This window comes from Lepisosteus platostomus, chromosome 2 (genome assembly GCF_059453375.1).
Source record: "Lepisosteus platostomus isolate fLepPlt1 chromosome 2, fLepPlt1.hap1, whole genome shotgun sequence".
NCBI lineage: Eukaryota > Metazoa > Chordata > Actinopteri > Semionotiformes > Lepisosteidae > Lepisosteus > Lepisosteus platostomus.
Genome location: NC_142612.1, coordinates 74,832,857 through 74,846,807, shown reverse-complemented (window position 1 = coordinate 74,846,807; position 13,951 = coordinate 74,832,857). Strand labels below are relative to the sequence as shown.

The 13,951-nt window shown below is 37.5% G+C and overlaps 1 protein-coding gene across 3 annotated transcripts in view; it reads right to left on the bottom strand.

Moving 5' to 3' along the window:
* The window catches only part of schip1 (schwannomin interacting protein 1), a 250,052-nt gene that overhangs the window by 12,092 nt on the left and 224,009 nt on the right, over positions 1-13,951 (bottom strand). For all 3 annotated transcript variants that reach the window (XM_088618265.1, XM_088618246.1, XM_088618256.1), the window contains one exon: positions 1,100-1,218. In XM_088618265.1, coding sequence (XP_088474391.1) covers positions 1,100-1,218 — 119 coding nt within the window. The remainder of the gene's footprint in view (positions 1-1,099; positions 1,219-13,951) is intronic.

Genomic DNA, 13,951 nt, shown 5'->3' with positions numbered 1-13,951 from the left:
CTATGGTAATAGTTGTGTAGAATATAATCTAAAAAATCTAGATATCACTAAATAAAGATAAAATACCCACAAAGTGTTAAAAAAATTGTGGCAATTACTGATACAATAACATTATTCTTAGAAAAGACTGAAATACAGGAGAGCAAAAGCCATTCTAATGATTTATACCACCTATTACCGTGGTCATTTAACCAGAAAGTACCATTCTGTTCACATTTCTTGGGTGACACATCTGTTTCAGCAAAAACGTCCCCATATTCTAAATGTTTTTGTAGCATTACCACATTTTAAAAGATTACAGGATAAAGCAATAATATTATAATTAACTAAAATATATTTTCTATGTACTATGGCTATTGATACATATATTAAGACTAAAATAAACACATCATTCTTTCTGGTATTGACTGACACACACTTTCATAAATTTAATAAAATATCACATTTACCTAAAAACAAAAGAATTAAAATGTGACTGTTAAAGTAGATTTATTATTAGTGAATTTATTTTTATAGTTTTTAAAAATGTTATGGTTCTCCCACATGATTTTGTGCTACATGACAGAGACCTTATTAATGTTAAATCAAATTGGAAGTCCTTTTCCAATACATAATTAGTTTAAATGTCTTACACGTAATACAATTTATAAATCATTGTCAATTATCATAATAAAGGTTAATAAAGTCTAGAGTTTGTCCCTGCTTTAAATGACTGTTTTAGGTAATACAATCTAATCAGATGAAATACACTACCTGAAGATGTAAGCTTAGAAAATAATTCCCTTACTTCTTGAAAGCAGAATTTAAAAAAAAAAACTTCTGACGGGCAACAACAGAAACTGTTTTAACTTGTAGTGACATCTACTGTATGTTTTAGGAACTAACAAACCGAACTAAGGGCAGCTGGATTTTTAACAGAATTCCTCAGCTGTGGAAACATTTTGGAATATTTTTTTTTCATTTCGCTTACCCTCCTAAAACAATTGCCTGGCAACACATTAGCTTTAATTTCCATGGCAAATCGATACCGCCCGTGTAGCCCAACGGATGTCCGTCTGTTTTTGGGCCCACACTGAGACGCCGTGTGCTCTGCTCTTACCGTGCCGACAGACTTGGCTTCCCACTTTTGCTGCAGCTGGTATAAATGCCAGGGCCATCGTCAAAAAAGCTGCCCAGCGCCAGCTTCTGCCGAATGGATTCTCTCTCATTCTTTTGGGCCTGAAAGAAAGGGAAAGCTATCATAAGGTGTGGAATAAAGACGCAGAGCCCTTTATCTGCTTACGAAAAACAAACAAACAAACAAACAAACAAACAGATGTAAAGCATTCTACTTTTCAGGTTTGAGCGCAAGCAAAGGAACAAGGAAGATATCAACTAGTCAGAGCCTGGTGAGCAAGGCCTGGCGCCTTCTTCTCGACCTAAAGTAGATGTTCACAGCAGAGATCTGATCATCATATCACAGGTGTGTCAGGGTGGAAAGAAAGCTAGATTTGAATAAGGCAAAGTTCTCTATGTTTCTGACTCATCATTCCAGGGTGTTTGAGATGCTGAAACTAGTCACTGACCAGTCCAAGTATGACTAGTATGAGGCTGAAGATAGATTTTACACAGGAGTAGTTGAAAAATTAGCCTGAACTCCTAGCCATCTCTGAAGGCTTTGGTTATTGGTTTACAGCAGATCATTATGCTGAAATTTCTTTTCAGGTTATTTTCATAGTCGATGAAGCTTTTCATGAATTTGAGTCACTCGGTGATGAAATAAGATCTGAAAAGTGTAAAAATTAGCATTAGCCTCATAATGTAGTCTTAAATCTATTAAATGGATTTTAAAATGCTGCATAAAATATCGTAATGTCTTTTGTGTTTCTGAATTAAGAAGAATTAAAAAACAGCACCCTGCTTCCAGACAATAAGGGTTACATTTGAACACATCAATATGATAGTTAATTATATGGAAATGTGGTCTTGTAATACACTTCACAAAAGGCCAAGGCTAAATTCATGCCTTTTCTCCAAATGACCTTTAACCTCTTCTTTCCTGCTTCTGGTCACATGGTTGAAATCGACTGTTTCAGCACCTCACCTCTTAAATCAATGCATTAGTCACGTTCCACAGACACAGAGGTAAAAGCAACATTTAGAAACAACTGGTTGTTATTCATCTGTATTTTTTCCTCACTGGAGCTTAAAAACAAATAATTGTAGAAATACAAAACATTAATTTTGATTTTTAGATTTTTGGCAGAGAAATATTTGGATTAACGCCGCCGATTTATCCTATTCAGAAAAAATAAAGAACCCAGCTGTAATGTGCCGTGCTGAATGCCTAGTGGGAAAAGGAACTAAAAGCCTGTCTTGACCCTGACCTGTGGTGATTCCTGGAGGCAGACACTAATTCAATTGCTTGCTTTCAATCCTTTATTTTAAGAGCTTAGGAAATGAATAGGTCCAAATTGTCTCCATGAGGTGTCTTTTGCCACAGGACATATGAAGTTTAATGTTTCCCCTTTGCAGATTTATTTTCAGATTCCATTAAGATACGGATTGATAGACCGCTACAAGGTAACCTAATCTTTTTTTATTTATTTTTAATACATCGAAACCTGATGTACAATTTAGCAGCACAAATCTCTTTTCCTTCTGTAAGGCTGACCAACCTGGAGTCTAAACCCTGTATACAGCTGAAATAAAAATATTTATATGGGGATAACTTTCTTTTCTAAATCTGCAGTTAGCACCTGACCTGAATTCTGAATTCTTTATATTTAAGATTAACTAGTAAGTATGAGTAAATATCAATATTTAATACTGCTAAATGAGTGAGAGTACATCTTTTAAGATTAACAAAGCATTTTGTGTAACAAAATTTAAAAGTGTTTTGGAGAAACTATGATCATATATACTGTATAACTATGTTTTTGTAAAATATACCATCACAGTCATGTTTAACAACCAAGAGCTGTCACGTGATGAAAAACAACTCCTTTGAAATAGCCCAGGATATCATTAGCATAGCTGGGTACATTTAGAATGGAGTTTTCCATCCATTTGTCAAGACTGTAAATAACATCATATATTCGTTTAACAGGAAATACTGAATTGCTTTGTTCTGATAACATAATTAATGTGCAAAGTGAATGATAATTCAGCACCAGCAGATGGAGTTCTCCCAAGAGACCCAAAGTATAAAGATCATGGCATAGGGTGAGGAGAAAAATGATCTCCTGGTTTGAAAGGAAGGGCAGGAGCAGACAGCTCCACTCTGCTGAGACCCACACATTGGTGACCAGGGCAGTGACTGTCTGCAGGAGGTGCCAGCTGTTTCTGCCACACAAGCCTTCACCGAGACTCAGAAATGATAGTCAACAGACTAAAATGTAACCAAGGTAATCACTGGAGCTCACTCAGCAACGAACAGCCATGTCTCACAGTCAAACAGAAAATATTGCTAACATTTTCAGTTCAGGAGTAGTTTATCACTTAAGCAATCTTGCCATCGAGTTCAATGTGTTCATTGATGTGGTCATACATTTAGTCTTTAAAGCTCCAAGAAAAAAGGAGATTACCTGCAAAATGATCTATTTAACTGGGTATGTTAGTGCACTGCACTTGCCTACATTCCAGTAAAAGCACTACTTGACTAGACCTTCAAAGCTTTTTAAAGCCACAGTTAAAAAAAAAAAATCATAGGAAAAAGAATACAGCCTTTAATGGGTAACATCAGTTACATGCAATTATTTCTTGTGTGCTTTACTCAAAACACGGACAGAGACTAAGTTTCAGCTGGTGTTGCAAATGTCACAGACAGAATATGAAAACCAATGTCACTGCCATTTTAATCTGAAACTCGATCTGAGGTATACTGAACATCTAGTGAAGCTAATTACTATTTCAAGGCAAAAACAGCTTGCAGGAAAATTCAGCTCAATCACCATTTCGTGCTCTTCCATACTGCATGTGAAACAGTCTACTCACTTAAGAGAGAACATCAACAGCTGACAAAAATATATTGATACTGTGGCAGCGCTTGCGTATATTTTTGAACCCTGGTGAACTGGGCTTGTTATTTCTTTCACTGCAACCACAAACTCCAGAATGAGATTTAGGTGCACATCGATTTTCGGACTGCAAAACTGGAGCATGCCACAAACACAATTACTCAAGACAAATGACTCCGTCCAGAGATTTTAAGGCCATGGTTAAAATATTGACACTCTTTCTGCTTTAATAAAGTGATAATGACCACACAGAATCCCACCACCGAACTCTATTCAGAAGGGCAGATAACAGGCCTTTGGATCAGCTGGACTAGATTGTCTACTGGCTGAGAAACAATATTAAAAAAAAATAGGATTATAATTCTGTAGTTGCCTGTAGTGTTTAAATTTTTTTTTTTCATTTTGCTCTCAACCAATTACCATAATTCCCCTTCACAAATTAAGTGACACGCAGCTGGCTTATTGATTCCTGTTGGCACAGTGAGTGGTAACAGTTCACCAGGGAACTGCAGCTTGGCACAGAGCTCTGTGGGTCCCATTTTTACTGTACAGGCACAGCCTTGGTACTAAGAACACCGACAGCTTCAATCAAACTCTCAGCTCAGCCAGAGTCAATTAACAGTCATATTAATAAAGCACTTCAGGAATACACAAAAAAACTCATTCACCACAATTGAGACAACTAAAATTCTATCAAACTGCTTTCAAATGTTTTTGATGCTGGCTTGTAACCATGGCTGAATGACCAAGGTGTGTTTTTTTTCCTCCCAGAACAGAAATCTCTAGCATTTTATGATACATCAATAAATTTAAATATGCAGAAAAATAACTGATTTTTTTTTAAAAAAATACAGTATACAGTATATGTGGGTGAGTATGTTTATAGAAAAAATAAACCATAATAAGAATACTTCACTAGAGACCACAAGACATTATAATGCTATATTACCCCTGTATCACTGAAATTGTCCAGAGTTAACCAGTCATTTCTATCTGTGTTCCTAACTACACCAAGCTCTCAAAGACGCACTATGCTTAACATGGAAAGTGTCTTGAGTAAATTTCTACAACACAGAGGAGACCAGGGAACCACAGTGTCCTATCAGTGCTGGGAAGGAAAAGGAGGAGGCAGGAGACAGGTCCCATGTGCTTTCAGATGAACAATTGCTATTCATTTTGTCTCTGTCACTGATTTTTCTACTTGAACAAAGTTCTGTGTTTTGTCTATTTTGGTGAAAACCATGATTGATCTTTGCAGGTAATTCCTTATAAATTCCCTATAAATATTTATGATTTTTTTTTCAAGGTAGTTTTGAACATGCCTTAAATCTTAAATTTGCTTTAAATGATCTCTTTGTACATCACCTTATTTTTGTCATGATGGCACTGAGACATACTATACTTTTACCACAGTAAAACCCAGGAAACCACTATGAGGCAAGGCAAAAGCATGAATCACAAACTGGGACTAGGACTGGGATCACATGATATCATATAAAATAAATGATCTTAAAATGATCTGAAAACAAATGACACACCTGCAAAATTACAAACAACAACTAAAAGACCAGACAACTGTTAAAATGGAAAGTACATTTCAACAAAAGTGCAGCAAGTTAGAACAAATCTTCGGGCTTGTGGACTGTGTGCTAACTTCTTGAGTACAAGACGTTCAATGGAAGTACAATAAGTTAAATGAAAGAGCTCAGGGATGCTATTAAAATAAAACATAGCTAAGAATATTTTAGGCATACAGCACAAATGCATTTCTGCTACAAATAATAATAATTGCTCATTATTATTTGTAGCAGAGTGCACTAGTATGCTCACCACACACCAGCTATTAGTGGCGAGGAGAACAGAGTGATGAAGCACGTTCAGAGATGGGGATTATTAATAGGCCATGACTGTTAAAGGCCAATGGGAAATCTGGCCAGGACACTGGGGTAACACCCCTACTCTTTTCGATGAACGCCCTGGGATTTTTAATGACCACAGAGTGTCAGGACATTGGTTTTACGTCTCATCCGAAGCACAGCGCCTTTTTACAGTATTTTGTCCCCGTCACTATACTGGGGCATTAGGACCCACACAGGCTGCAGGGTGAGCGCCCCCTACCGGCCCCACTAACACCACTTCCAATAGCAATCTTAGCTTTCAAAGGAGGTCTCCCATCCAGGTATTGACCAGACTCACACCTGCTTCGTTTCAGTGGGTAGCCAGTTGTGAGTTGCAAGGTGATATGGCTGCTGGCTAATGCATATTGCAGCCAAATGCATATTTCCTGTGATAACTAAAACTCCTCCTTGAAGTCCTACTGTAAATCATCCATGTGTGGTCGATGTGTGCATGACAAGGTGGCCAGTAAGTAGTGGTGACATTGGAATACATGATCATGGAGTCTGTGGGTTTTACTGCAAGATGAATTGTTGGTTTTGTGCATCCTGCTGTACTGTTCTATCGGAAGCCCTCCATGACCCTGAAGAGTACGAGCACACACACACTTGATGACCCTGTGTGACAGGAAAGTCCCTCAGTAACATTCAGCCCTGCAGCATTTAGCACTTCCTCGGGCAGCGTAAGAGTGATACCACTACTTTGAAGGACCAGTTCAGAATTTACTGAAAGTTTACACAAATTATAAAGAAGAAATAAAAATAAAAATAAAAATTGGCCAATAACGTTGAATATGTTTATGTCTTACAATTTGAACTACTATTTTGAGAAGTGACACTGATGAGAAGAAAAGTTCTCGGTATTATGTCATTCTCTGTCTAGATCAGTCCGGCTTGTGAAATGTCTGATCCATACTGGACAGTGAAAATGATGCAAGATTCTTTCTAGCTCTCTTTGTTGTCTCTCATTAATGCTTGAAATGTACACCTCTAGGCAGACTTAATTGTATATTTATAAACCATTCATAACTAAGCTCAGGAATGTGTAAACCATTTCAACTAATGTGGCATAAAGAAAGCAAAGGAGAAATCTGGAATGTATGGAATGAAATTTAAGTGTGACTAAGTCTTTTATGTACATTTATTCAATGTGTGTTAAAACTATTTTCATCTGATGTTTCCAAGTTGCAATGTGCTTCCTAAGCCCAAGATACAATTCCATGTGATGTTTTTAAAATTTCACTTATTATTTTATATGCATTAGAATGTATCTTTCAAATGGAGGGTCATGAAGACTCTTGTTCTTTTAAAAAAGTTGCTTTGTGAATTATAAACTCAAACAGACAGTGAATGATATATTCCATCCATTGGAAGCGTGTTAAAAAGCATCAGCAGTCATGATGATACACTGACTTCATTAATGTAGGTTATTCTTTCAATGATGCAGATTGTGTCACCTTTCTCAAACATGAAAGCCCACAGCTCTAGATGTTTTCATTTACTGCTCAACAGAAAACTAAATTAAATTCAATGCTACAAGGCCTAATATGAAGAAACACAGAGCTACATTACAAATAAATACCTGAGAACAATTGAGTATAGCATTGCTTTTTTTTAGATATGAGAAGCTCTTTCTCTCAATGAAAAAAAAGCATTTATCTTTTTCTTTTTTCAGCCCCCACGATCTACAAAAGAACCGTTTCAGTGACTTCAAATTTTCATCAGCCCCTCACACTAAGCAGTGAAGAGTCTCAGACAAACTCCAGTGTCTTAGGAGAATGGTGTGATATTATGTCATTACGCTGATAAGTCAGAGTGCCAGGGAAATGAACCGCAGCTCGCTTTTCCTCTTGGCGGATCAGGAGGGGGAAAGCAGGTCAAATTGTAAGTCTTCAGCCTTTTCAATCCCGATGACAATTTACAGAAAACAATTGTACTGTCCTCTGCAGGAAATCAGATAATCTACAAGTCTACAAATCATTTCTTGTCTACAAGTTGCCTGCCTGTTCTCTTCTTTTGTGCAAAATATTCTTATACAGTATATATGTTTCCTATGGGGTTCAACTGGGCTCGGCTTTTTAAAGACAAGGAATGGGGAAGGGCCTGGCTTCCTGGCAAGGATGTTGACTTTTGACCCCAGGAGTTTAAATAAAGCTCAGAGAGGAATGTACTGCAAGACGGATCTGTGGCTTTCCCTGGGACTTCAGTGACATTCGTCAATGAGCAATCCCACTTAAAAAAAAAAATATTGGACTATGAACTACCAACTGATCATTTTATGTTTATGTATTTTTTCCACAATTTGCTACTATCCTGTCTTTTTAAACTTGTTATTATTTACAATACTGTAGACCTTTCACATGCTTTGCCTTGTTCTAAATGTATTTTGAATTCATGATGCAGGCTGGGCCAGGAAATGGAGATCATTCTTCTTTGTAGAGTGAAATAAATAGAATTATCACTACTTACTATTCTACCAGTGGTTGAAATGCCACTTATCTACTTCCAACATTGGCTAGACAAAGCAATTACTCTCTTATTGGATCTGATATGCATAATTAAATGTTGTACCTTACCTATAACACTGAGGTGGATTTATTGCTGTTGAACACAAATTTAAATGTCATCCTTATAAAGAAGTGTGGCGATTCTTCTGACATTCCCATATTAGTTAATAATAATAATAATAATAATAATAATAATAATAATAATAATAATAATAATAATAATAATAATAATAATCACAAGGCACTATACAGTTAAACTGTCAAACAGTAGAGACAAGGATGCACAAACTGAAAATCTTAATAAAACAGAATTAATTGCTTGTGTACAAAAGTGAGTTTTAGGACAGGATTTAGAAGTGCTGACTGACCTGCAAGATCTGATATGGGCTAGGACATTATATACTGTATGACAACGTTTAAAATCATGCATGTAAATTGTGTCCACATATGCAGGAAAAACTACTGATACAGTATGTGTTTTGATGTCCCTGTCTTAAAAAAAACTGTAAAACACATATCTTGTTTTTTTTTCATTTATCTAGCTTGCTCCAAATGTGTTGAGAACTATGATTTGGAAAAGGTTATACCAGACAAAAGGTCTTCTGTATATAAAAGGTCTTTTTGTATATATGCAAAAAAAAGGAAATGTCCTGAGCTCTCTCCTAACCAATGACCTATTGCTTAAAAATCCTTCAGTGAATCATACTGCAATGAAAAAAATGTTAACAAATCTGCACAGAGAAATGAGAATTCACCACTCTCACAGTCATTAGGTAATTTAACATAATGGTTGTACTGAGGACAAAAAGGCATTTTAATCCCGCACCCCACAAACAACTAAATCACACAGAATTAAAAATGAAAAGAATGAATTTTGGTTTGCTTTCTCGCTTACCTCTTTGTAATTATCCACTAGGTAGAGGGAAGATGCCTTACTGATGACATCACTTATCCCATCACAGTCCATATTCACAATCCGGCTCTGCACTACGCCACATGAAATCTGGGCTCACGTGGGTGTGAGAGGCAACTCCTCCAGCACGATTTTTTTTAAAAAAACAAGAGCTCCTTCACATATTCCCAGGTCCTTGCTGACTCGGGCAGTTTGGGGAGCCTTTCTGTGAAAAGCTGAGCGCTCAGACCCTCCACTGACACCCGGGAACTGGCCCCGAGCCTGGCTGTGTCGAGTGGGAGAGCGCCCTTCCACTCTCTGCTCTCCTGATTTTTCTCACACCCCAACGTGAGGACAGCTGCTTCTCCGGCCAGTTAGAGAAGGACGCCCCCCAGGTCGGGCTCGACGGGGCCTGTCTTCTTGCTGTCACCTCACGGCTCTGCTGTGACAAAATCAGTCAAAATCTCTGCCTCAACCCACTCCAAGGAATGCTCCTTTTTCCCAATAAAGGAAAAAGACTCTTCTTGAGCCCCTGCCAGCTGATTACACCCAAAATTCATTGCTAGGGGCCGGCAGGGTGGGCAGGCAAGCAGTATATGAGTTTCTGCTACACGAGAAAGGGCTGTTTTTCCTTTCTGTGTCACTGTAGCTGGGGCTGGGGAGTAAAAATAGACCAACAACTGTTTAATACTCAGCCAGGTGGCACAGACCTGTCTCATATGACCAAGGGGAAAAAATAAATGACCGGATGACAAAGACAAAGCAGCCCAAATGTAAAGCACCTGCCTATGTGACCAAAAGGAAGCTGCTGCACAAATAGCACTGACATTTCACAATGCGCGAAATGACTGCTTTTCCCAAGGGGTCCAGAAAGAACATAATCAAGTCTGGAGCCACGCTGTCTTATCTCAAACAGACCATGCCACATTTCCTTCAGAGGAAAAGACGCCTTACAATAAAATCAGAATATTTTTGTCTGTTTTCCTTGGAAAACTACTTGACACAGGCTCTAGGTTTAGTGCATTTACTTGAAACAATCAAAGCAGAGCATATGCTTGCTTGTCTTATTGCTTTTGCTCAAAGAGAAAGTCTGCAACCCTGCACAACACAAGCAGACATGGGATGATGGATCCATTATATTTTTGCAATGCAAAATGGTTTAATCATTGCTGCTGGAATTCCCAGGATAATTAAAAAAAGAAAGTAGGTGACAAGCTTCTTATGTTAATTTTACTTAATTTGTCTGTACATGGATCATGTATGAGGCGGCGCCAAATTTATTAAAGATGATTTGAAGAGACAAATTAAATCTGCTGGACTGCAAATTTGAGGACATTATTTTACATGCTATTATATTACTGGGTCTAAATTTCCTTAACGTAGTGCCCTAAACCTTTTTTTTTTAAGAGTTTTGAATTGTTTGAATTACAGTAAATGGATGGCCCCCAAAAAGCTGTGCAGTGCTGTTGAATGAATTCCGAGCACTGTGTCCATCAATTCATCTTTTTTACTGTATAGTCTACTTCAACAGAATTCCTGTTTTTAAACAGTGGTATATAGTGTATTTATAACCTGTCCCACAAGTAATTTGTAATTTGGCTGCTTGATGTGTGATGTGTGCCACTACTGTCATCATCTTAGAAATATAAATGGCCTCGAGCTTCTTTTTTAAGATACAGTAAGTGGCTGATAGGAAACGCGTACCATTGTGTACTAACATACAGTGCTTATGTGCAGAAAAGCACTTTTACAACCAAATGCACTTATATTTCTATAAACAGGGACCAATGCATACTGAAAATGTGGGGTGACAGCCACAGAACAAATTACAGCATTACATTCACTTGAAGCTGAAAAGACAATCCAGTCTTCAAGTTAAATGAAAAGATTTGATATTCTTCATCATGAATTAATTGTCAATGTATCACGAGCAGGGGTGAAATTATCTTGGCTTAGGAAGACAGGATACATTCTACTTAAGACATTGGTTTTCAAGGCGCATGCATAAATATGCTAGTATAATTTTGCTGTGTTTGGCAGCAAAGCAACGAAAGCTTTCAACTAATATTACTTTATAAAGGATTTAAAGGTTCTCGCTGTCCATATCCCTTTGATATTTTTGTTTGATAATTTTAATTGTTTAATAACAGCATTTGGAGAAGCACAGAGTTTTGCTGTCAGACGCATGAACAGTACCTGAATATATTCTGTGAGATAGCAATAAGAGTGCTTTGGGCATTTTTAGAGGCTTTCTGCTGGGCTTCCTCAAGTGAATGCCAATGCCCCAGTCTAGTCTGTAAACTTTACATACACTTCATATACTATTGAAAAAAATCACTGTTCCTGCTGTTGTAAATATTATAGTTATTGAATTATGATTTTATTCATCTTGTTATCTCCACAGACCTGCAGCCAATAAAATAAGAGGCAGAGCAGATATCAGAATGAAAAATACACTGTTAATTAAAACAAAGGAAGTCCTAAAAAAACATTGACATAACCTTGCACTACAAAACTTAAGAGGAGCAAAATCTGTCCTTTTCATCTGAGTTTGTTTAAGCTAGTGGCATGACAAACAAATCACAGCGAATGACTGAAATTACTCTTTTGTAACTAATGGCTTGGTTTTTGGCTCACTGTGGCTGGTCTGAGCTGCCCTCAGGGAATTAAAACTTTTTAGTGGGGACCAGAGCAGAAAGACAAAGGCCAACAGTGGGGGGAAACAGGTGAAAAACCCAAAGGAGGATTAATGAACGGCAGCAAAAGGCTAGGATGCAGTAAACCGATTCTGGTGAGGAGTCCCTTCAGCAGCGTCTTAAAAAACATCTTAGAAAACCTTCACGTATGGGTGGGAAACGAAGGATCCAGTTCCTATTACAGTAAATTAAACACGAGAGGCAGTAGATTATGAAGAAAGAAAAAGAAAAAAAATGTGAATATTTGGAAATACAGCTCTGTAAATTAAAACATAAAACAATTCTGGTTTTAAAAATTGTTTGGGATAAACCGTTGTATAAACCACAGAACGTGAAGCAAGGTACAACTGTCCGAAGTTTTTGTGAAAGAAACAAAAAAAAGGCTTTGTTAACTGAAAATAAACAACCCACAGATACGCACGGACTAGGACGTCCAGCTGTATTTACAGCTGATCCCAGCGGATTATTCGGAATGCAGATGGACTTATCTGTCCATCGACACTCCGACAGTGCAAGCCAGGCCAGTAAATGAAAGGCACAGAGGAGATTGGCACTGACAGGCTGGCAGAATGGGGGCTGATGCATCACAACAAATTCCGCTTCAGATTATCAGATCAGACCTTAACAGATTTGTCGTCTGCAGAGGAAAAGATGAGAGTCTCTGGAATCGATTCGAAATAGAGAATGCCGTCATTATGTGCCGTTCAATTAATATGCATCTCCATGACCAGGCCTCGCCGTGTGCGAAGTTTTGGTGGCGACATTGCCCACACACACCAGTGAGCAAGCACCACTTTGCCCTGTCAGAATGTATTTCCACCCCACCAGGTTGAAGACCTATTTTCCTTTTCCCATCGGAAAAACGTGCGTTGGTACAGTATAATGAAGTCTGACTTCATCTTTAGGTGAAATCATTGCTGACTCGATGAGCAGGGGCGTAGGAAGAAGAGCCACCTGTGAGCTGCATTAGTCACTCTAAACACGACGAAAAAAAGAATCGTACTGCCAGGGTTTGTCAGTTTTGCGAGAAAAAAGGCAAAAGGCTTATTCCTTTGTACATACTATACAGCAGAGCTCCTTCAACAGTTACCAAACAATACAGAACACTACTGGAGCTTTCCACATGAGGTTCTTAATTTGCAATGAAACAATAGATAAAGTAACGCATTTACGAAAATAAAAATGCCATTTCTGAAGCACTTCTAGAATGCCCCAAAAATAAAATCAAGAAAGATTCAAGACAATAGCAGCAGCAATATATCAGCTTCTACACTTACAGTATTAATCGACTAGCTAAATGCTGTGTGCGCAAACACTACAATGAAAGAGGTGTCTGTAATGCCATAATTATTAAAGGTAAAGAGTCCTGGTCTAAGGAGAAATGTTTTCTGACATCGAGTATGTAATGTTTTTCAATCTATTACACAGAACATTGTTCGATGCACAAAATAAAATCAGCACAAAATCAGTCTTAACTCCCATGTCACACGACATAGAGTAAATGCAAAGATGAGTATCAATTTCTCAAAATGTATGCAGCTACCAAACATACTGTGCTCTTTTTAACACCACTGGTAATTCTGCAATACAAACATTTCAGACAAAACAGCAGACAGAATAGAATATTTGAAAACATTAAAAAAAAATCTATTTACAGATAGATTACTACTCTGTATGTTAACAATTTCCACTTCTTTCACCAACATTAAACAATAATAGTCATACATTTATATTTACAAAATCAAGTTGGGAGGACAGGACAATCCCTGACAGATCTCCGTCCAGAACACACTGTGCTGAATTCTGTCTCAGAGTTACATACTGTATATTTTAACTGAATCCATCCCAGAAGTTTTAATTCAAAATAAATCTGAGCCACAAATACAGCATAAAGATAGATTAAATCCTAATGCTTTCTATTTTACCCATTTGCATCATTAAAAAAAAAAAAAAACAGTTTCAG